Source organism: Channa argus, chromosome 13 (assembly GCF_033026475.1).
Source record: "Channa argus isolate prfri chromosome 13, Channa argus male v1.0, whole genome shotgun sequence".
NCBI lineage: Eukaryota > Metazoa > Chordata > Actinopteri > Anabantiformes > Channidae > Channa > Channa argus.
This window is the reverse complement of record NC_090209.1, coordinates 17280802-17305784: the sequence shown is the minus strand read 5'-3', so window position 1 is coordinate 17305784 and position 24983 is coordinate 17280802. Positions and strand designations below refer to the sequence as shown.

The following is a 24983-nucleotide window of genomic DNA, read 5'->3' as shown; positions in this document are numbered from 1 at the left end:
TTTAACACTTAGGATTCTTTGGGTATTGTGCATCACTAGTTTTTGTCTTCATACCAGGCGCAGTGAGGCACCGAGGAGAATCGCGGGCCGCCCCTTGTCCTCGGTCCCTCGCCTCCCGATTTTCCACACTGCTCACTGAAAGGGGAGAAGGCTTGGGAAAGTCATACCAGCTGAAACAATGTATTGATCATATGCTCTCTGCGGGCCAATAGGGTGACTTGAAGCCTTAGAAACCGATGAGTGTAATGCTATACGTTTTAGCAATAGATTACATCAATGTAACTTTGTTTGGTATTTAGAGTTTCCCGAGTATTTCCAGAAAATGGTGCATTTTGAAACACACGCGAATTGAATTTGCCTTACATTGCCCAAGTGTTCTTGACTGAGGGGACACAGTGCTTGTGTTAAAATGACCGAGGCCCCGGACAGAGGAGGGGCATTTGTGTCCCGTCTAGTGAGAGGGTGCATGAAAAGAGACCAGTTTATAGCAGTGAGCCATTGATCTTTTCTTTTCGTCTGCTTTGTGACCAACGCCGTGTGGGCATCAAAAGATTCCAGTCTCTTCTAAAGTGCGCCAACTTCTCTTCATTCAATCCATTTCGAGAAGATAAACACCCAGTACAATCGGCTGTTTCACCTGAACTACCAGTTTGACCTTGCTACACAGGATGTTTAATACCGTTTAATTCAAACCACAGCATTTGTAGGTCCTGCTGAAACTCAATTAATGCGACATTTTACATCACTAAATTACAAAGGATACTAGATATTGATTATGTAATGATATTATCATTTTGTCGTGGTTTAGACTCGATAGATTGACCTCGCTAAACTAAATCACTGTTTGACGTCTAAGCCACGCAGACGTGTAGACACGATGGTGTGGCAGAATACACTAATTGCGTAAAATGTACCGAGAAATTATGGGCCACAATTGTGGTGTTATACTAAAGCATTTAATTGGTATGTAATTTGGCCGAGGTGCTCTGGTGTAAGTGCGCTTTCTGATGTCTTTGTCCTATCGAGACGCCACATTATCTGCGTTTTCACGCTTGGGTTTAACATGAGACCGTGGAGCGTTGATTTCAACATGGAGTCGTGGCATCCCAACAGACGCCTGTCTTGGTATTCTGTGGCACGACACCGCTGATTACTCGCTATAATTTCAATTAGCCGGCTCTCCTCTTTTGGTATGAAACAGGAAGGGAGATTTGTAAAGTTTATTAAAATAACAACTGATCTCCAGCGAAAGAAGGCAGCCAGGTTTTAAAACTGTTTCCCCCCAATGCCAGCTGACTTTGTCTTTGTCATCATCTATCCATGACAATAGCGCAACGAGAAACTTGTGTCCCAATTGGACATAATAATGCAGGTGCCATTAAATGACAAGTTAAGTGTATGTTTATAAAAGAGCTGAGGCTCTTTCTCAACTTTCACTTTTCAGCCCCAGGTCATTCATTAACCCGTTTGGACCTTTTGTCATGGATGCCTGCCGGCGGGGTACTGACGATGCTGCTGTAATAATTTGACTATTGGAGAACTTGTTAACAACAATTAGTGAAGCAATTATGCAATTACTGCAATAAACTTTTAACTTCCTAGAAAAAACTAAGAGATTTCTATGCCAATCGTTAGACCAATAGGCTACTGGTGGAGAAATTGCGCAAGTGTTATCTAGATATATTAGAAAACACTGAATTGATTAAAAAAAAAATACATAAACATTTTTTACGATGCCAACATTGTCCTAATAATTTCCGCGTGCATTCAGCTATCCTAAACAGCCAATATTTGAATAGGTCTTTGATGTGTGGGTCAATATATTTTTATAAAATAGCTGTAAATGAGCAGTAATATAATTATAATTTAACTAATATAATTTCTGTCTACGAGTTTTACAATTGCATGCATTTACAGATTATTCCATGTGTGGATTTCTCAGCAAATTGCTGTTAAAATATGCAAAGACAGGCCAATAATTTTGCGCACCGGCAGCGGAGCTAATCGGTGCGCCGCCTTCCATTCAGATGGACCTGAGGCAGCACTGGTGTGACCGAAACGCTCATTGTGGGTAACAAGGTCACAATAAAAAGAGCACTGGACAGGTGCACTGGAAAAAATATTAGAAATATAGATAGGATTTTCTGCAAAAGCCACGCGACGGACCTGTTGACGAAGCTCTGATCAGACATCAAATGGAAGTAGCGTCATGAATTTCTATAGACTAGCCCCAGGGTTATTTAAAGACTTCTTACTTTGGTTTGGGAACACAATGGCTGCTGTTTGCCTATGTGTGCCGGGGTTACCGCATGAAAAGACGAGAGGTGCACATTAACATCGCTTAAGGTTTTCTCAAGACTCGAAATGAACTAAGTGGAAAGTAACTTTAAAAGTCGCTGGAGGATGAAGCCTTTGTGAAGGTCTGAACTGAAAGACACAAGTGCCTAACAAAAACCGAGCGCCATTGTTAAACACTATAGCGCATGGGTATTGATGCGCCTTGAATTGCAAAACATCTGCCATTTACTCTAAACCACTTGAGTGGAATTTGAATGAGAATAACCAAGCACCCTTTGGTGTCTTTAGTCGTGCGTAAAACAACAGTTACCAAGTATATGACCAACGTGGAAATTAAGCGTTTAGTCATATATTAATAACATTTCAAAAACAAACATGTTCCCTGTTTGATCGTTGTACCTCAGTGTTAACGCACTCACTGATGGTTCGACACTATCGTCACCCAACAGGCCTAAAGTTTGTTTGAGATATTTATGGTGTTTCAAGGTCTGGAAAAGCTCTCGTAACTTTAGCATGGGTTTAATAACTATACAATAGTCTACAGGTTAACCTCACAGCACACGGGGTAAAACTAAGTCATTGCTAAACGGCACCCGATTGGGTCGATGTAAATGGAACAATGTCAATTAAATGCAATTTACCATAATGTAGTAAATATTCGTAAAAATTGGCAAACTGTATTTAAGGTTCAAACAAATTGTGTCTAATTCGAAACTTGGTAACTCATCATTCGACTTGGAAATTAGACGAATGGAGTCAAGGGAAGACGCCTCTCTCAATATCTGCATCCCCAAGCAGTAGGGAACCAAAGAGGTTTTCAAGGACAATCCACTTGAGCACAAAAATTAATTTGCCTTCAGTAAAAATTGAACTGTGTCTTTCCTGTTAGTGCAAAAGGACCGACCTGTTTGCTGCTCACTTTCCCAGGGGGTTTCCCTTTATCTGACCAAAGTGGAAAATTGAAAGGTGAAAAGCCACGGGGCGTTCCTCCGATTTTCCTCGCTTCATATTTTGTAAAATGCGTGCAACCACATCGAAACTATCTTGAACTAAGTAATTTCTTAAAATATAATTAACAAAGCAAGGTAATTACTAATGGTCACAAAACGCGTTTGTAAGTTGAAAATATACATTTTATTATTTTAAATTATTTATTTAGTATTCCTTAGCAATATAAAATAAACCTGCAGCGACTGGTGGACATGTAAATATTTGCCATGGTCTTTATACGTTAATGTGTGGCATCAGGAGGTGCTCCAACATGATGTCATTGTACACGTACAATGACCATAAACACCTTATCTATCTATTTATCAACCCTGTCTTTACCTAGGCGCCTGACCACTGCAGACCACACTAATCTTGAACTTCTCACAAGTGAAATAAAACGTACAAAAATAAAGTTAAAATAAACCTTAGTGGCAACGTGTGTGGTGAATTTATGTCTGAAATTGGTATGAAATCGTCAATTTGTTGGCGTCAGCCTTCAGCTCTCCAAAAGCGCCATATGCCATACTAAGTGGCACTATTTACCAATTCGTTCCTAGTTTCACGGTCCATCCTCCCCTTCTCCTTGCAAGCAAAGTGAATAGCCACAACAAAATGGCAATTTACCTTCTGGAATTGTCAAACAGGACTACCCCCTGTGGCAGTGCTCTTTCCGTTGCAGTTCGTGGGGCACCCCAGAGAGCATCACGGCGTGAAACTGACTTTCAAATGGAGACTCCGGGTACTCGCTCGGGTCAACGGATTCGTTTTGTGTAAGTAGCCTACTGTCAGCACAAAGTACCCCTGTCAAACCAATCAAGTACGTTACCTTCATCTAAACTAGAAGAAGGGATGCAGACTGGGAAAGTGGTCCACGTTGCAGCACCACAGAAACAGGACTGAAGAAATGTTGGTTAAGCAAAGCTGAATTCTAAACCGACACTACATGTTGTTGCTTTTGCACCTCAAACAGACGTTTGACGTAAATGATTTAAGTGGATCTATGGAGAAATAACCAATAAAATATAACAACATGGGAATAAGCATTTCTTAGGGTCATACAGATCTACATGATCTGACTTCATTATCTCTGGAGCTATAATGTCGCTTACTGATGAATCCTGCCCACAAAGAGAGAAAAAACTTATTACCAATCCAGTTTTAAGTATTTTAAGTGAGGGTCACCATGAAAAACAGTAGACATCAAGTTTGGTGAATACTGAAATAAAAATCTTGGAGGTATATGTATAGTACACTGGCGTAAAAATGTAAAAGTGAAGTGATGCCACCATGTGGTAAAAATAGTGTGACAGCATCTTCAAAAACTCAAGACAAGAAAACACATTTTAATTGATATTTTTATTGAATTAGTCTTACAGTTATAGATATTGTGTATATAGCCTACATAACATTATCTGAATCTAGACAGTACGTTAATAGAATTAAATTGATATAGATTACTGAATAAACCAAGCCTTTTAAGTAACACACATTGTTAGAAACTAAGTTAAAGCATTATTTCACTGACAGCAAAATGTACATTTGGTATTTGTGCTATCCAATATACTGCATAATATTGTAATGCATAAGTCACTGTTACTATTCTACAAAACGACAAACATCCAAGTTTTGCCTTAAAGTTAAACAATTTCTTCCTTTTTAATTTTGAATATATTTTCAAGGTGGGTGATTACAGTTCTTAGCAAGGCTAGGAAATTTGAGCAAGAAGAATCATAGAACATCAACTATCTTGCTAAAAGTGGCCAAATGACTGGATAAACAATTTGGAAGGAAACTTGCAAAGATTAACTTAAAAAGATTATTGACGAGATCAGCTGTTTTTTTTTTGTTTTGTTTTTTGTATTTTTGTTTCTTTACTCTCATTAAGCCACTGATAATCTTTAGGAAAGTCTTTTGCTTAGGATTTAGAGAACATTCCTGGGACTACAGTACACATACTTCTTGATTGACAATTTTTTTATTGTTTCTCATATATGTCCATAAAAACATTAGCCAAACTTTTAAAGGAAAAGTAAATGAGTCAATATTTGAAACTCTATTAAATCCCAATTGCATTGCATTTCCAGTATTATTCATGTTTATTAGAACCTATTACTGACTAATTGTTTTAGTATAATTCTGTATCAGGCCTTGGAAGTACTGCTGTGTGTTTTTATGGGGTTGGATGATAATAATGTAGCATTTTGGGAGGAAATACCACAACAGAAAGGAGTATAGACTGGAGAGTACAGCCACAGCATTAAAGATTACGATTAACTTGCCACGGTAAAGCGTGTATACAGTGGCAAAGATGATCCAGGTGAGGATCAGAAGGAGTAGGCAGAACGTTATTGCTTTCGCCTCATTGTAATTTCTTGGAAGGTCTTTTCCCATGTAGGAGAAAATAAAGCAAAGGGAGCACAGAGATACAAGAAAAATCACAGGACAAGCAGTTGCTTTTATATTAATGTAACAATCAACTATAATTTTGTCCGGGTACCAAGATACGTCATTGTAGGGTGTGGGGGGTCCATAAGAGTACCCAATAAGAAGTAAGAGTGCCTGAATAACAAATGCCCCACTGATGAGCAGCCATTGTCCATGATATTTCATCCACCAACTGTGGAGCTGTGGGAACTTGGCGGCTATTTTAAAAATGCAAACAATTTGAAAAGATCGCACAACGAAACATGCTAGACAAACAGTGTAGAACAGGATGAATGGTAAGAATCTTAGAATACAAAAAGAAATAGTTGGTTTACCAAAGTAAAAGAACACACTGAGACTACACACACAGAGGCAGCCTAAAATTAGGAAGCACATTGGTCCCCCAGCAGATCTGACAACAGGTGTGTTGTAGTTGATGGCAAAGAGAATAGACATGGCTAGTGTCAGGCCTATGAATGCACAGGCTGCAGTAATGAGCAAAATAGCCCCAATGTCTGTGAATGATATGTATTCTACTGCCCGCAGATTACAAGATGTACTTCCTTCTTCAGACCATTCTGTCATCTTACAGTTGATGCATGAATAGGGATTTGCTGTTTTCATGAAAAAAATAATTTGTCAATAAATTTAAGTTTAACATTTGCAGATATTACACAGCTGTGTGTTCTTCACTAATGATTCAATATAATCTCCCAAAACAAGTTATTTCAATTATTAAAGTTATTATTATAAAGCTATTCTTAAATTTAATCAGACATTATATTGCACAACAGAAGTAAACAAAAGTTGAAGACTTGGGCCCTTTTCGACAACAGAAGTATTTAGCCATCATTACTTCAGCAAGCTCAGGATTCACTGGCATGTTAATGAATGAAAGTGAAGTCTATAACTTTGTCCATTTGACACGTTTGGACTGGAGTTATTTATCATTACACAATGAATCGCAGCATAGCTTTCTGCCTTGTTTTTCTTCCTATCTACTATAAAAGTTTACCTGTGCTGTTGACAAAAGTTCCATTTGGACATTTTTCACATGTGAAGCAGCATTTTTGGGTTCCAGTTAGCTTTTTAGCAAAGCCGTCACCACATGCTGAGGAACAGAATGACGGAGGCACCTGTGCAAGACATTCATTTAACAAGAATTACAAATCTATCCAGAGTAAAAAAAATATACTCTAAAGGGTGGAGGCCAGGAAATTGTCCTTTGGAGTTAAATATTAGACAATCTCAATATACTTATGCCTTCGAATAAATTATGGTCAACTACTAATGCCATACCTGATTTTGGCTTGTAACAGTTTGTAATTGCTACCACTAAATAAATTTAGCTTTATACACATGCACTTAAGTAACACTATAGCATTTTTCATTGTTTGTTGTGGATATGCCATATTATATTGCAAGTATTAAAGAAATGAAAAAAATGACTTACTTTATTTTTTGTGAAGAACAGAATTTTGGTACTGTTGATGAAAAAATTCACTGACGGTTGAAAAGTGTAAAAGCCGACTTCCTGTGCTACACCACTATCATTCCAGAAAACTATAGAGTAGGATCCAAACTTGGGGTCACCATTGTCATCAAACTGAATTTGGTGATTTAAAAGCGAAAAATTTGACTTCTTCAGTTCTCCTAAGACCTGATATAGGTGCACAAAGTTCAGATGACAGTTACTTTCATGTTTTAGTCAGTGCCTCCAGTCTCCATTTTTAACATTGTTTTTACAACTATTCTTATAATGGGAACATGCAGTATAATACTCCTATTTCAAAGTTACTTTATCTTAAGTAGTCATTCAGTTGTAGTTTATTTTGCGTTGAAATTTTATTTGGCTTATATTTTGATAGCAGTATAATATTTTTAAGGCAAAATGAGTAAAAATTGTGCTCATTTACAAAATGTTACAGTTTTAATGATCAAGACAGTGGAAATCAGTTAAACCATATAGTCATTGTGCTGGTTCATGCCAAATAGCATGACAGTAGATAATATTGGCAAAGATTGTCAAACAGCTCAGTAAGATTCCTTATTTGCTATTGAAATTCATTTTTGGTAGTTGTCGAGAGGCTATTAATACAGAATGTTGCTTGTGAAATTTATTTACTTATCCAAACTAATAATGTGCACAGTGGATCAAATACATAAATAAGCAAACAATAAATACAATTATTTGTATACTTACCATATGTGGGTACACTGTAATCTTGTCATTACATCCACCAGCTCCACATTGCAAGACATTGTGTAAGGCATAAGCCGTTGCATATACAGCTGAATAAACAGCAAAAGAGAAAGATGGATCTGCAGCAAGGATATCTTCAGGAGTCAGGCTACTGCAGTTGCAATCCTGATTGCAAAGCTTCTGCTGTGTGATATTTTCACTGAGGGTCTGGCTTTTAAAAGAATAGATAAAATCACTAAAACCAGGTATTGCCACTGCTGACTGTGACACTCCAAGTACAGTACCAATATTTTTGATCCCTTTCATCTTGGGGAGATTCTTGTCCAAAGACCATCCATCATCCGCTATCCAGACCTTGTTTGTGATATTCAGTCGTACTGCTGACTCAATAAGCACTTTAGCAGTTTGTTTAGTAGTAAAAACAATAATGATTTGTACCCTCAGAGCATCTATCTGTTTAAACATTTGGGAGTAATTTGAATTTTCATTGAGAACTTTGGTGTACGCCAGACAGATCTCAATATCTTTAATCCTGTCTATGAACAGTTCCAGTCCATCAATGCCATAATCATCATCACTGTTAAGGAAAGCAACCCAGCTCCAATTAAAGTGTTGCACAATGTTAACAATCACTTCTATGATGTCTTTATTTGAATGCACTGTACGCAGAAAAGAAGGCAAATTAAAATTATATGACAATGTTGAAATAGAAGCTCCAAAACTGACCTGTCAAAAGAAAATACAGAGAAATTAATCAATTTCACTGAAAATTCCATTAAATGGTAAAAATCCATTACAGGTAAAACTTATAAAACAGATAAGATTATTACAATTTTTAGTTTGGAATCACTGTCTCTTTAGAAAAAAAATGTTAAAGCACAATAATTGGAAAATTCACCACGGGAATGAGATCCATCATGAAAAGTGGGGCTGCAATCAGGGTCTGAGAACTTGTAAAAGGACCAACCACTGATATCAATTTAGACAGATTGGATATTAGTGCTTTTTGATTCTGTGAATCACCCCAAGGTTGGATCAATCCGTTGACTGATATAAGGCTCAAAATTGCTGGGAAATTCTTGGCATCTGAGCAGTGGTCAAATATCCGATAGCCGAGAGAAATGTTTGGCAAAAGGTTGGTAGAGTTATTGATTTCCTCCACAGCAAATCTCATCATCTGAAATTTTCTATAATTTGGGAGAAGGAAGGGTTGACTATGGACAGAAAAAAGAGAGCAGGAAAGTATAGTTTACTTACTGTGGAATTTAGTAGTCACAATTTTTTTTTGTGTGATTTTAGGATCTTGTATTTGCAAGTTTTATTTTCATTACTTTTAGCACTATTGTTTTTGTACCTCAAAGAACACTTTAAATCTTGTGATACCTATGACATGGATGTAACGTGTTACCAGGACTATGGTCAGACATATTGTCATACAGCAAGTTCAGTAATTAACTGAGTTGGGTTATGGGGGGGCTTTTTAGTTATAGCTATTGATCTAATGTTCATGGCACAGCTCATTAATCTATTTCTATTAATATATTTCTATTACATTTGTTGTTGTTGCAGTTCTTAATGAGCTTCAGCTTTAGATGATCTATTATAATACTCACCTGGAGCAGGTGATGGCTTCTGGTCTCTCATGATAAAAAAGGGTACTGACATGATGAATATCAAAAAGTCCACCTAACAGGTAATCTCCTTCCAACTCGAACTCTGAGGCTGTGACAGTGCATTGAATCATGGGACTAAGAAGAGATTCAAGAAGACAAAGAAAAACATGGAAATGCTTCATTGTTGTAGTAACAATTTAGCAATCAGATGTAAACTACATTTGCAGTTTGCAGATTTGCCTGTTCCTTTAATAAGCAACGAGACACTGGTGACCTCACTGGTCATTTCCATGAATGTGGGAATGACATATGTACCTCTAAATGGTTGGAGGATAATTCACAAATCATTATGCAAAAGAAGTGCTGCCACAGAGATTCTGTCATGTATACTGCACTCACTAGGTTTACCTACTATCATGAGCCATTTAATACTCTCGTCTTGTATTAATCTGATAATCTATTAAATTTATATAGAAGCTTTTTCCTTAAGATATAATGAGAAATTCATGATAATTTTTAACATTTTACAGCATGAGAAATGTTATGACTGTAGCAACTTTTCTATTTATTTCATTTAGATACAACACATATATTGTGTGTGGCCATACTAAAGACACCTCTAGTCACATATTAAAGATGACTGCTGGTGTTGTGAGGCCCCACATGATTCCAGTGAGTCATTACCCATTGTCCTCCAAGTCCAGCTGTGAAGCTGTATATTGTGGAGTTGTATCTAATTTCTCTCCTTCAGCAAGCAAAATGTAGTCATCCTTTCTTTCTTTCCTTTTCAGTTGTTTCGCAAAGAAGAACACATATTGGTTGTGACATGTACAATATACACAATCCAGCATAGCAGGCAACAAATCATATGCATAGCTAGCAGTCCAGTTTATCATAGACTGAGCAGAAAGAGCAAAACTGCAAATAACTGCAGCACAGATAATAGCCACAGATATCCCTTTAAAAGATGCCCATGACTTTGCCATATCTCTGGCTTAATGTGCCCCACATATTGTCGAGTTTATAAGTAATAATAATACATTTTATTTAAAAGAGCCTTTCAAGTCACTTAATGTCACTGTACATAGAGGCAACAATTAATAACAAACAAAGTATGAACAGAGCACAAGAACAAAGCAATAGAACAAACTACATAAGGATAATATTGCTTACTAGGCTAATTGGGTAAAAGTGGGAAGACAGAAAAAATAAGCCATTTTAAACATAAGTTTTAAGTCATGATTTGAATAGGGAAAAAGAATCAGTTTTACGATTATTGTCAGGGAGAGAGTTCCCAAGAAGTGGGGGCAGCGTGACTAAATGCGCTAGAGCCCATGGCAGTTAAACATGTGGTGGATGTGTAAAGAAGGCCCATAAAGGAATAATGAAGAAGCCAGGACACTGCATATGTGTGGGATTTCCTGTTGAAATGATGCCTATTCAGAGCATCTGGGACATAGGCCAGCTGTATACCAGCTCCAGTGTCAGTGCATGACTGTAGGGTGATATGGATGGCAGGGAGGAAGTAAAGATATGATTGGTACAAGTTACATGGGGTCACAAGCAAATACACACAAATGAAATAAATCGACCAGTTATTGTTGGTTTATGCTAACATATACATCCTTTTACAAATGAGCTCTTACACCACACAGGTAATATGAAAGGAGATAATTTGCAATCATTCTCGGGATGACAGTGATTGATAGCCAGAACATGAGCTGTACACTCAAAAGTCTTTGAATTATTTGTTCTGCTTAGTACAACGGGGAGAGACACTCATCTGCAGGAGAATATCAGTCTTACTGAAGCAGAAATGAGAAATTCTATGGAAGGTGGGTACACTACTTTATGATTTGTTGGTGCTAAGCGGTCATTGACTGCACTTTGTTTCAGTTGAGTTACTGGTCATTAGGTAAGACGGAATGCAAACTTTCATTTCATTGCATGTTAACTTGAAGTTTGATTGTTTTAGATGTGGGGTTTTCCAGCAATATTAGTAGCACATCTACCATTGTATATTTAAACATCATCTACCTTTTATATTGTTATTGTTGTCTATTGTGCCAGACTGACCACTACTTTTAGACAATCGGATGGGTACATTCATACCTAGTCTGAATACACTGTCTCTGTCTTTTTATCTCTCGCTCTCTCTCTCTATATATGTATATATGTATATATATATATAGAGAGAGGGATACAAAGACAGACAGTCTTGTGTGTATATAGTCTTGTGCTTGTGTGTGTGTGTGTGTGCGTGTACACGCACACACACGCACACACACACACACACATATATATATATATATATACACACACACACACACACCCTGTTTCACCTGCTGTGAATTTCTCTGAAGACCCTCTGGCTGTTTCATTTATATTTCACAATTAATGGGAGCACATGTGCTGCTGTCTGCATTAAGATACACACTGATCTCTTATCAGCTGTTGTGGAAAAGGTCTGACTCTAGTGCTTTCCAACACACCTAAAGGTGTCATTTTATTTTTAAGAGTTTTTCTTTTTCTTCACAGCTTCTATTCATTTCTCTAAGTGGTGACTATATTGCTTTTGTAAAAATTTGTGGGATGCCACAGGTTGCCCTAATGCAGTAGACCACATCAACTGATATACCACTCTTACACTCAACTTTGCATTCAGAATCTCCCAAATACTGTGGAGGTTTTCTCTCCCTGCTTTAGTCTAGCTACTCTCTTCCTGTACTGTTATAGCTTTTAATGGCTCTCTGGAGCTGCAAATTTTTCTGAGTAATATATGCAACCTTGCTGTTGGGCTGTCGCGTGTCCTCATGGAAGTCATCCTCAGTCATACGCAAGTCCTTCTGTTTCTGGGGCTCCACTCCATCCTCATGGACAAATTTTACTAGCCTGTAGTCGGGGCTTTCCCTGTTGTAACCCACAAGTATTCCCTTTTTATATTTGGAATCTGTTTCCTGTGTTTTTTGTATGCTTGATCCACAGATTCAAATGCCTTCATCTTTGAAAGGTTGGGCTTTCTCCCTGTCAACATAAAGTAAGGTGTCTGTCCTGTACTGTTATATCTCCTGTTGCAGATTACCGCAGAAGCCTTTGCAGTGTACGCCCACAGCTTGTTTGGTAGTTCATTTTCTATTAGCATACATCTTGCCATCTTAAAGTTTTCCAGCTCCTCTCAACTGTCCTCTTTTGAAGTGGTGAGTATGGTGCTGATTTCTTTATGTTTTATGGCATTTTTGCTAAGTAGTGACTTTAAACATACTGTCAAATATACTGTCGTCCTGTAGCTGTAAATTCAGTGCCAACTCAGTGTCAAATACCTCTTATCTTCCCACGATGGGCAGTATCTGCAATGAATGTTTCTGTAGCTTCATCAGTTCCAACTCAGTTCCACCCAGTTTTTAGAAAGTACACAAACATGGCACCTGACTCCTCTCTGGATGCTAGGGCATATTTATATCAGTTGTTTTTGGGTCTGTTGGGCAGGATAAATTAGCATGTACTAATTCTGCCACCTTTGCTTTTACATCTGGTTTCCTGTGTCTGTATATACGCGATTAACCCTTCATACAGACGTCACAGTTTGAGGAATATGAATAGTGCTCCTGTCAGCATCATCCTCGTCTTGTGTCCTTAGCTGTCATACAAGCTCCTCAATTCTGCATCTCCTTTCATCTGTCTTGTCTTAAAGCTGCACAACTGGTTCTTGTCCCATCTGCCAAGTCCATTAAGATTCTTGTTTGGCCTGAAATGTGTGGTCAAATTACTTGAATTGAAAAAGTCCCTGATGATGTGTTATGTTGCTCCTGTGTTGACTACCAGCTCCCTATGATTTAGTTAGCTATTCTTGCCCTTCCTAAATTTAAAGGCAACTGTCTGACAAATCAGTTTCTTGTTCAACTTTATTCCTAATTATTTAAAGCAGTTTTCTTCTCGTCACATAGCATTTGCAAGAGGTTCACCATTGCTTTTGTCATTCACGCTTGCTAGGGCATGTGCATGCTTCGTGTCCCCTTTGTCAACACTTTTCGCAAATTATGGTGGATGTCTCTCTTTGTCTCGATTCTGATGTGTAGCTTATTTTCATACTATCACCCCCTCAGGCGGCATAAAACTTTTCTGTGTTCTCATAGTAAACAAATGAGCATAATACATACGTCATCACAATGCATATGAATTTAAAGATAAGTATACAACACACACTGTTGACTGGCTTTCACTTGTTAGCCGAGTAGTTGCAAGAGAGGACAAGGTCCAATGAACTTTAAATTTGCTTTGTGGTAGATCTTGGTTTTGCAGACTGAAGGAAATGGGGAAACAGCCGTAGATGAAACAAAGATTGAAACTATTAGCAAGCTGTAAAACAATGTAGTTTAATTGATAATGTGTTACAACCACCGTCACCAATTACCAAAGCTAAATTACTTGTAGATCCCAAATTATTAACTGCCAGTTAGACATAGTGAGGTTAGTTCTTCAAACATGTGCAGTGTTTGAATCACACACTAGGAACAGTTAAAGGTCTCAACTGCTGCCTGAAAAGTAAACTAAACAAATGTGTTTTATCCAAAGTGTAACAGCCCCCAGATGTGAGGGTGTATGTTGTTGATAATGTCTCTAAACAATAGTAAATGAGACAGGTAACAGTGGGCTGGTTCCCTCCCTTGATTCAGCAAGACTTTATTGCTCAGATATCAAATAGCATTCAAATACACTTTAACTGCATCTGTGGCCTAATTATTCTTTTATAATGCTCTGACAGTTATCTCATGTTCAAACAATACAAAATCCATATATCTCTTAAAAAACAAAATCCACTTTCTACTGTATTAACTATGTAAGTTGTAATAGAAATATATAGTCTCTCGCTTCAGCCAGACCAAAGACTCACTGCATGCCACAAGCTATATCACATTGTAAAAAGTCTATAATACACCCTAAACATGTATTTAAAACAAAAATGCACTAGGGCTTTTATGCATTTATGTACGCATAATGTGACCACATGTGGGTGTGTGTCAAATATGCTGCACATACAGAAATGTTGTGACAGTGTACGTGACATGGTTTTGAGCCTAGTCACAAGGGTAATGCAAAGACAAGAAAATAATTATCAGGATCATTTCAGGTACTGAAATACTGGTGTTGATGCAGATAGGTGCAGCAAAAATGCTATAGATTTGGAGATTGGAGATTATATTCATTGGAAATTTTTTAAAACGCCTAGGAATATTGAGGAGTAGGGCTTATAAAGGCATATTGCAATATGACATGCAGTTCATTTCATTTCCAAATATTTTAAACTGAATTGGTCCATTTAATACTGAATTGACACCAAATTGCATAATGAATTGCCAATTGTAAAACAAATTGCAATTTGAATAAAGCCTACAAGAAATAATGAAAAATTGAAATGCTAAGATTTAGATTTTAGTATAGAGATGGGCTTTGAGAGGAAATTTGTAGCACACTTTATTCCGTTCAACACAACAACAACATTACCATAAGCAATTTACTTTGCATATATATAAAATACTTTTAATTAAACACAGATGATTTGTGAGTACTGATTTGAACGTTTGGACTCCAACGCTGGTGGGATTGTGGATGCAATCATATGATTTTGGCAAGCTAATGTGCTGGATATAGCTAATATGGTTGGCATTGCAACAAATGGAGCAAGAGTTATAGTAGTGAGACATGATTCTGTGGATGATTCTGCTTTAACAAAAGCAGCCCTATTTACACTTAATTAGGTGGGGTAGGCAATTCCCTGGACATTGTACTGTAGCTCAAAAGGAAATGCATAAGCCTCCTAATAATATTGATTATATGATATGGGAGACTTACAACTAGTTCCCCCATTGAGCTAAAACTAAGACTGTAACTACGATTAACAACCGATGATGTCCTTTGAAAGTTCTGTCTCCAAGTTTCATCGCTGGTTAGGTGCAATTGACAGAATCATCAATCAGGAAGATGTACTCCCTTTGCATTTCAATTTGAAACCAAGTTATTCAGTGTGGCTTTTCAGTAAATTGTACAAAGACAACAGCCTTTACCTTCATTGTCTGCCTCCTGTTCTATTGTTGTCCTGTACTGTACTGTACTGGAGATAAAAGTAGTTAACAAGTGCTTTACGATGGAAACAGGGGAGAGCCTGTCAGTTTTTTCACAACCTGTTCTGGCTTTACATTTCAACATTAACATGTATACATATGCCAAGCATGTTCCACACGAATAATGAACAACAAGTTATAGAAAATCACCTGAGGAAAAAACAAGTCTTAGCAAGTCTTAATGCACTGCATAGACATTTTATAGTAACTGCTAGTCAAGTATCAGTGGCGTTTGCCTGCATCCATGGAGATGCTATGGAGTTGCTGGTGCCCCCGTGCTCCAATTCTATTGTGTCAAACAAGTCAGCAGTCTAAGTCTTGCCTAAGGAGTTTTCAGGCTCACCAAAGTCCCATAAGACTCTGTGAAGAAATGTTGCCTCAGCAGGTTTCTCTCCTCATCTGATCATTGATGAATTCTCCCTATTTTCAATGCTCCCACTCATAGAGCTTTTTCCTAAGGCACGCTTCTCAAAGATGACACAAAAAATCAAATGGGGTTACCTCTCATATCAAGTCTGATGGATGTGTGTTAGGTAGTTTTGACTCCTCAATGCATTAGACAGCTCAGCCAGACTATATATAGTTTAGTTCTACAAAGTTATAATCAAATATTTACATGTAGCTGTTCTTCAGCAGTATGTCCAAGTTGCACCCAGTAGCCTGTTCTGCATTTAGAGATGAGCTCTCCCCTGCACATCCAGCAGAAAACTTGGGACTGCAGATGCAAAAACAACTGTGGATAATATTCATATTTTACTTTGTAGGGCTGAACTCAAACTGTAGCTACATTAATTTTACAAGGGAGGCAGAGTTTCAGCTATGGCTACAGTTGGAGTTCGACCTTACTGCATTTTACTGTGAGGTTCATCAGTTGTACCTAGAGGGCTGCTATGCTGAGAGCTTCTCTCATCCACAATCCTAACCAGTAGGTGGTGGTGTTGCATTGATGCGTTACTTCCATAATCCCAAGCTGCTTCTACTGACTTATAACTTCTGCAATAACTGCATCTGTTTTAGCAATTTATTTATATATATATTTATTTATATATGTATGTATATATATATGTGTGTGTGTGTGTATGTATATATCTATATCTATATCTCTCTTTCTCCCTCTCTCTCTCTCTCTCTATATATATATATATATATATATATGTATGTGTGTATATATATATATATATATATATATATATATATATACACACATACATATATATATATATATATATATATTAATGTCAGAATTATAATTAAAGGGAGAAACTGAGTCATTGTGACTTTGCTAATGTAAAAAAAAAAAACACATTAATAAATGTTCACTCGGTTCATTAGCTTCATGAAGTCAGTACCATGTGTCCACTTCTGTGTTGATAAAACTATTAGAACTTGAAGTATGTACATTTTACAGTAAATTCAGTGTAGATATAATGTGCTTAAGTGCTCTTCCACTGTTTGTGGCTTATCATATGCCTTACCCTGGCCTCTTCATTACTGTCTACAATTGCTTTAAAGAAAGTGGGTGTTTTTAATGTTGGAATTGGCTGTCATAACAAAATAAAATATAACCCTGCTTTGTAATACGATATTGGCCCAAATATAGATAATCTAAGAAACTAAGAATAAATTTTAAGTTTCTTATTAAGTAAATAAGTTTCCACAAAGTTTTCCCTCTTCTCCTGTGTTAGCTGCTGCTTACCCCATGTGTGTTTTCACACTGTGCTTGTTCTGTTGTTTGAGAGAACACAGCATTTACCCTTAACTTATTACTGGTGGATGCCCCACAAAGACCAGAAATGACTGCAGTGCCTACAGTAGCTACAGTATCATAACAACATGGATGTCACAAACTGGAAGCTACAAAAGGAAGTAGAGACATGAATAGCATCAGAATTTTGACTGTGGCAATTTTTTCAAATGTTTACAGTATTTAAAATTTTTTTGAATAACATTAAAAAGCAGTACAACAATAAACAGCCTTCACACAATGTAAGTCTGAATCTGCACGATTATGTGTGACTATTTTTAATCTCTATACAAAAATTTGCACAAGTATATTCACGATGTAAGATGCAGTAACATGTTTACAGTTTACAACAAACCAATGAGGCAAAGATTTAAATTAACATGGACTTGATTCTTCTCTATAAAGCCAAACTGATTATTTAAAGTCTGCAGAGGAACTGAAGCACATTGATTCATCTGTCAACAGTATATCATACTCTTGGTTTATAAGACTTTAAATTCACCAGGTGGAAAAAATATAATTATGGCTTCTCATACACAGAACAGTAAGAGTGGCAATGCAGACCACTGACAACTATAAAACCACCAGGTGCTTTTATTGTTTAGCTACTGGCTAATTGTTTTAGTATAATTCTGAATGAGGCCTTGGAAGTACTGCTGTGTGTTTTTGTAGGGCTGAAAGATGATAATGTAGCATTTTGGGAGGAAATACCACAACAGAAAGGAGTATAGACTGGAGAGTACAGCCACAGCGTTAAAAGTTATGATCAACTTGCCATGGTAAAGTATGTATACAGTGGCAAAGATGATCCAGGTGAGGATCAGAAGGAGTAGGCAGAACGTTATTGCTTTCGCCTCATTGTAATTTTTTGGAAGGTCTTTTCCCATGTAGGAGAAAATAAAGCAAAGGGAGCATAGAGATACAAGAAAAATCACAGGACAAGCAGTTGCTTTTATATTAATGTAACAATCAACTATAATTTTGTCTGGGTACCAAGATATGTCATTGTAGGGTGTGGGGGGTCCATAAGAGTACCCAATAAGAAGTAAGAGTGCCTGAATAACAAATGCCCCACTGATGAGCAGCCATTGTCCATGATATTTCATCCACCAACTGTGGAGCTGTGGGAACTTGGCGGCTATTTTGAAAATGCAAACAATTTGAAAAGATCGCACAACGAAACATGCTAGACAAACAGTGTAGAACAGGATGAATGGTAAGAATCTTAGAATACAAAAAGAAATAGTTGGTTTACCAAAGTAAAAGAACACACTGAGACTACACACACAGAGGCAGCCTAAAATTAGGAAGCACATTGGTCCCCCAGCAGATCTGACAACAGGTGTGTTGTAGTTGATGGCAAAGAGAATAGACATGGCTAGTGTCAGGCCTATGAATGCACAGGCTGCAGTAATGAGCAAAATAGCCCCAATGTCTGTGAATGATATGCATTCTACTGCCCGCAGATTACAAGATGTACTTCCTTCTTCAGACCATTCTGTCACCTTACAGTTGATGCATGTGTAGGGATCCACTGTTTTTGTCATGGCAAAAAAAGAGAAAAATTAACTTAATGATAACTTCTGAACAGTATCAGACATGTGAAAACATGTGTTTTCATAAGGTGTGCTTTAATGTCATGCCAATACCATAAAAGTAACAAGACAAATATTGATGTCAACAGACATGTCATCAAACCATTTTAGCCATGGAAGGCTGACAACAGTCTACAATTAACTTTCATTCAGAATGGCAGCATTGGTTTATTTAAGATAATTTAAGATAATTTAATATGTACCTGTGCTGTTGACATAAGTTCCATTTGGACAGATTTTACAAGTGAAGCAGCATTTTTGGGTTCCAGTTTGCAATTTTGCATAACCTTTAGGACATTCTGGAGAGCACAGTGAAGTAGGTACCTGTTCCACACAGTTTTTTAGTAGAAAAGTAAATATAGGTGCAGGAAAAAGAATAGTAGCCAAATGCAAGAAAAGTAGATGAAAGAGGGTTGATACAGGAGAGGCTAATAAACTTTTTCAAATATTTTGTAAAAATGCAATCTGCATTGAGTATTATATCTACATGTGTGGTAGTTGTTCAAACACAGAATACACATATCTACAAACACACATACACACACACACACACACACACACAGGAAAACATATTCATAAATAAGTATGCGTATTGTATATATTTATAAATAACTTACTTCTCCTGTCCCGTGCCAATGAATTTTGCTGTTGTTGATGAAGAAATAAAAGGAAGGGCGAAACTGATAAATCCCAACCTCCTGTGCGTCACCAGTACTGTTCCAGAAAACTATGGAATAGTACCCAAACAACGGATCACCTTTTTCATCAAAGTGAATACTTTCATTTAGAAGTATAAAGTCTGATTTCTTCAGCTCCGCAAGGACCTGATATGGGTACACAAAATTTTCATTACTTGCATGTGTTAGTGTCTTATTAAATGCTCCTGTGGAGGGAAGACTATTGCAGCATAAAGTCCCCCTTCTATCCCAAAAATGTGTTAGTTAGTTAAAAGTTCTTTTGATACTCATGAAATGTTTACAAGGTAATAAGAAGAGCTGTGTGTCAGCTTCAAAGAGATCTAATGAGATTGAAATGTGTCCTGGGAAAGGTCTTACTCTTAATTTCTGAGGCTGAAGCATTGCTTTATTTAAAGTATTCTTTTGAAAGCCAGCAAGACAGTGTGCAGATCTACACTGCCCGGCCAGAAGAAAAAAAAGGCACACTGTCTGATGTTTTGTTGGACCACTTTTAGCTTTGACAAGCAGTCACCTTGGCATCATTTTGATCAGATTATGAAACAGCTGTGTTAAATTTTCACCAAGATCTTGAAGATGGCAGAGTCAGACCAAGTCTCTTCCAGTCATCTCAAAGATTCTCAAAGGATTGAAAATGATGTTCCATGCTTCCTAAACCACCTTTTCCCTATAGTGGCATTCTTATCTTCAAATATGCCAACACCATCAAGGAAGAAAAAAATCCAGACGGAAAAACCTGGTCTTTTAGTATATTCAGGTAGACAGCTACTCATTGCATCAGTTAGGTCTGAATAACTTGTTGCCAGGTGAGACAGATTATTGACTGCAGTAATTATTCAATGTAGAGCTATTGTTAATTTTCTTAGTTAAATCCTGGTAACTGTATTTTTGGCTAGGCATTGTTCTAATTGTGTTGCTTAACAGGTTAAATGTTTTATGGTATTCTTCTCATACTATAACAAACTTATAAATGATAAACAGTTCAGTATTTTGTGTTAAATGTTTGACTGTAAGATACACCTAAAGAAATCTATATAGCCAAGAACTATTAAATTAGTTCACAAATTCTCTGTATATACTCACCATGTATGGGTACACTGTAATATTGTCATTACATCTGCCAGCTCCACATTGCAAAACATTATGCAAGGCATAAGAGATGGCATATACAGCAGAATAAACTGGAAAAGAGAACGATGGGTCTGCAGCAAGGATGTCTTCTGGAGTCAGGCTACTGCAGTTGCAAACCTGATTACAAAGCTTTTCCTCTCCTTCATTTTTACAATGAGACTGGTTTGTTGAAGAATAGATGAAATCACTGAAACCAGGTATTGTCACTGCAGGCTCAGCAATCCCAAGTACAGTTCCAATACTTCTGATTCCTTTCTCCTTAGGTAGCTGCTTGTTTAGGGACCAGGCATCCCCTGCTATCCACACCTTGTTGGTAACATTGTTTTGTATTGCAGAATTAATGAGAACTTCAGCATTCCATTCAGGAGCAAACACAATAACAACATTTATCCTCAGTGCATCTATCTGTTTGAATATTTCAGAGTAGTCTGTATAATAATTGAGACCTTTGGTGTATGCCAGACATATTTCAGTGCCCTCAATTGTCTGCATGAGCAACTCCAGGCCATCTTGGCCATAATCATTATCACTGTAAAGAAAAGCAATCCAGCGCCAGTTGAAGTTCAGTACGATTCTAAAAATCATTTCAATGATGTCTTTATTTGGATGCACTGTTCGTAGAAAAGAGGGAAAATTTGTTTTTTTTGACAAGACTGAGCTAGCAGCTCCATAACTGACCTGTTAAATGAATAACAGAGACATTTTCAAAATTAGTGGCAATAAATTAGCACAAGTTAATCTGGTTAAATTATGTAAAAATACAATAGTGAGTACATATACCATGGGAATGAGATTCACCATGAAGAGTGGGGCTACAGTGAGTGTCTCAGTGCTCGTGTACGTGCCAACTACTGCTATCACTTCAGACACATTCATGTGTGATTTACCCCAAGGTTTGATCAAGCCTTTGTCAGAGATAAAATTCAAAACTCCAGGGAAATTTTGTGTATCTGAGCAGTGATCAAAAATCTCATAGCCAAGAGATACATTTGGCAGTAGGTTGGTAGAGTTATTAATTTGTTCCACAGAGAATCTCATCAACTGAAACCTTCGATAACTTGATAAAGTGAAGGGTTGACTATGGAGAGAGAAAAGAGAGCAAAAGTGTGTAATATTTAGTTTCCCAGTTTTACTATTTATGATGCCTGTACAATGGAAATATTTAGAAAAAGGTTTTTTAGATCAAGGACTGAGGTCAATAATGCAGATTTTATTCAACAGCATCGATGACACAGCATTTACAGATGATGTTTTTGGAGATGTTCAACTAGCAGTAGCCGTTGACCAAGTGCCTATTGAACTTGAATTTGAAAGAACATAAATCTGTAAGAACGGTCGGTTCACAAGGCATTCCTCATTAGTTTAAACTCGGATTATAAGACTCACCTGGAACAGTCGATGGCTTCTGGTCTGTCATGATAAACAGAGGCACTGACCTGGTGAATGTCAAAAAGTCCACCTAACAGATAACGTCCGTCCAAATTAAACTCTGAGGCCTGAACAGTGCATTGAGGTAAGACCTGTAAGAAAGATCTCATGAAAAACAGAAAATCAATTAAATGTTTCATTGCTGTAGTTAGACTTTACCAATCTGATGTGAACTCTAATAGCATTTGCCTCTGCCTTTAATAAGATATCATTGGCTATGGTGTAAATGGTTGGAGGAGAATTCACAAATCAGTATGCAAAGTCATCTAAACTGCAGCTCCTGAGAGACGCTGTGATGACACACAGTTTAATAATGTGCAAGTAAATTTAATACATATATCAAAAATCTGGTAATGCTAGATATTCTTTAGCCATATAATAATAATAATGTGTGACATACATACAAATGAGAGATTTGAGATACATATTAAGGATCATCCACTACTGAGAAATACAATGTAGTTGAATTTCTGAAATTGAACATTTACACTCCATTTTACAAAAGGTCAGATCCTCTTGAGTACATGTACTGCTGATACTCAGGTGGGTGGATTTGACTTATCTAGTACTGCCAAAACTAGGTATTCTAGTAGTAGTCTCAGCATGGGCAGCAATCTCTAAAAGCCACTAAATAGCATTTGGTCGTGTTTCTCTTCCCTAGAAGGGGGTTTAGTGAATGCTACATTTTGTCTGAGGCCACGACTAGACAGTCTTTTGCTGATTTTAGTCTAATTTTTATTCATTATATTCTTTCAACGAATACAGTAAATGTCCTATCTCTTTTAATGAACAATGCTTGATGGACTGATCTTCTGATTTTGTGGTCTGCTTGGCTGTGCTTTGGAAAGACCATGTTAAGTGACATTGACTGGATACTTAGAAACAGTCTAGCCATGAGCTCATGCTGAGACCGATGCTCTTTGTTTAAAATAATTTGACGTCTGTCATGTTTACTTAGTGCTTCCACCATCAGTGTTAGTAAGCAAATTTTAGATGGAACTGCAAAATTTTCAACAATTGCACAAGGAATGCAGGTTGATTTACTTGAAAAAGATTCAAGTTATGTGAACACACTTCAATGTATAACACTCAAGGAGAGCTGACCATCTGTACAGGACAAAGGGGTTAATATCAATGTTCTAGGAGCAGATATGGCAGGTAAAATAAAGAATATGTAAGATTCTGCACTCTCTCAATATTATCCGTTATGCTTTTCCACCTGATTTCTCATTTAAAGCAGTTTTTTTTTTTTTGGAAACAATGTGGAATGTTAAGTGAATCATGTACTGCACAGGAACAGATCCGACTAGAAGAATTGTGTTATTATTTTGGTCATTTCCCCCTTAACTCCACGAATACTTAAAAAATATAAACCTGAGACAACCATGTGCTGTTTGAAGGGACAGCCTCTTTAATAGAATTTGAAGTGGAAAAAAATTTAAACTTAAGTTATTAAAATCAAGTTCTTCTTTTATGTATGCAGCACTAAAAAAACAAAACAGAAACAAACAAAAAACAACAACATGCAATCGATAAGGAACACAATCAAATCTAGAACCAAATTAACCAATTCTGCTTTTATCAATTTTAACTTAAATTGATTTAAACATTGGAAACAGTATGGTGGTTGGAAGAAAAAAAATAGGAATTTCCCAAAAACAAAACAAAACAAAACAAAAAAAAATTATTTTAAAATATATATATATACATATATATATATATATACAGACATACACACAAATCCTCCAGACAACCCTTTGAAACCCTTTTTACAGGAAAATGTTTTGATCCCTCATAACAGTGCTGATCAAATTTTTGTGATAAAAGTTAAACCCCAGCATTTTGATAAAAAGGAAGGAACAAAAGCCATGTTTATGGAAAAGAAATAAGTGTAATCGCCACCCACTTCAATAGCTTTTTTATGCAAGAAAAAACAAGTTTGCTTGGAATTACTACAATGGTATCTACACAAACCAAGGCTTTGGGATACAAGTAAATGTTTCAAAGAGAAAAGGTTGTTGGGGTAAATGTAGAATTGCTATTACTATTATGTCAGGACCTTGTGAATCGGAAATGAATACTGATTGTACGCTATAATGGTGTACAAATCCAAGGTAAAGCAAATTCACTGACTTGCTTAATGACTCCTAAATTCATTTGAACATTTTAAGGGGTGCTTGATAACAAAGTATTACATGTTACACTCCACAAATTGGATTTGAAGGTAGATTATAACCAGTGACACTGGCCTCGAATTATGCATTCAGTAATGATGTGGGTGGCTTAAGGGTCAAATGAAATGTAGCCAATGATAATCATCCATACTGATTTGTGCTTCACTGGCTCAGCCAGCATTAATTGGGTACTATATAAAAATTCATTTGTAGTCAACTCAAGAAATACTACAGGATTTTGAGCCAAGAGTAATAATTTTAAAAGACTGACATTAATTGGTGTTTTCCTGCCTGCTATATATGCATTGTCAGATGAAATGTGACTAGTTTTTCCAAAGCATCTGTATTTAGTACAGAGGACAACTGGGTTAGATATTTGTAAGCCAGAGCAGCCACACATTGCACAAAAATTAGTTAACTTGAAGACTTTAAGAGTTTATCTTACTCATTTAATCATGTCATTTTGGTAACAAGACTACAAACTTTTAATATATAACTAGTTACAAATAAGCATGTTCTAATATATTATTCAAAATTTGGCAGATGTATTTCAGTTGGGAGGAGATGTA

General features: G+C 36.8%; 2 protein-coding genes across 2 annotated transcripts; both read right to left on the bottom strand.

Moving 5' to 3' along the window:
• Positions 1-4742: 4742 nt before the first annotated feature.
• Positions 4743-9732, bottom strand: LOC137138983 (taste receptor type 1 member 1-like). The gene is made up of 6 exons (XM_067525579.1): positions 9529-9732; positions 8814-9129; positions 7916-8641; positions 7166-7372; positions 6728-6848; positions 4743-6326 (listed from the first exon to the last, which is right to left on the bottom strand). The coding sequence occupies exons 1-6, from the start codon at positions 9708-9710 to the stop codon at positions 5398-5400; spliced, it is 2481 nt and encodes an 826-aa protein (XP_067381680.1). The 5' UTR covers positions 9711-9732; the 3' UTR covers positions 4743-5397.
• A 7829-nt stretch (positions 9733-17561) lies between these two features.
• On the bottom strand, positions 17562-23478 carry LOC137139870 (taste receptor type 1 member 1-like). Its single transcript, XM_067527714.1, has 6 exons — positions 22199-23478; positions 21593-21890; positions 20765-21490; positions 19604-19810; positions 19190-19310; positions 17562-18925 (listed from the first exon to the last, which is right to left on the bottom strand). Exons 1-6 carry the CDS (start codon positions 22378-22380, stop codon positions 17997-17999), a joined length of 2463 nt encoding a protein of 820 aa, XP_067383815.1. The 5' UTR covers positions 22381-23478; the 3' UTR covers positions 17562-17996.
• Positions 23479-24983: the final 1505 nt, after the last annotated feature.

Bases quoted from the DNA above. Each gene is read 5' to 3' on its own strand.
- LOC137138983 (XM_067525579.1), bottom strand. From the start codon at position 9,710: ATGAAGCATTTCCATGTTTTTCTTTGTCTTCTTGAATCTCTTCTTAGT. The intron at 8,642-8,813 runs GTGAATTTTCCA...TTCTTTTGACAG, and splicing joins TGATGGATCTCATTCCCGTG to GTCAGTTTTGGAGCTTCTAT. The intron at 7,373-7,915 runs GTAAGTATACAA...CACCTATATCAG, and splicing joins TTACAGTGTACCCACATATG to GTCTTAGGAGAACTGAAGAA.
- LOC137139870 (XM_067527714.1), bottom strand. From the start codon at position 22,380: ATGAAACATTTAATTGATTTTCTGTTTTTCATGAGATCTTTCTTACAG. The intron at 21,891-22,198 runs GTGAGTCTTATA...CTCTCTCCATAG, and splicing joins GAAGCCATCGACTGTTCCAG to TCAACCCTTCACTTTATCAA. The intron at 19,311-19,603 runs GTAAGTTATTTA...TGTGTGGAACAG, and splicing joins ATTGGCACGGGACAGGAGAA to GTACCTACTTCACTGTGCTC.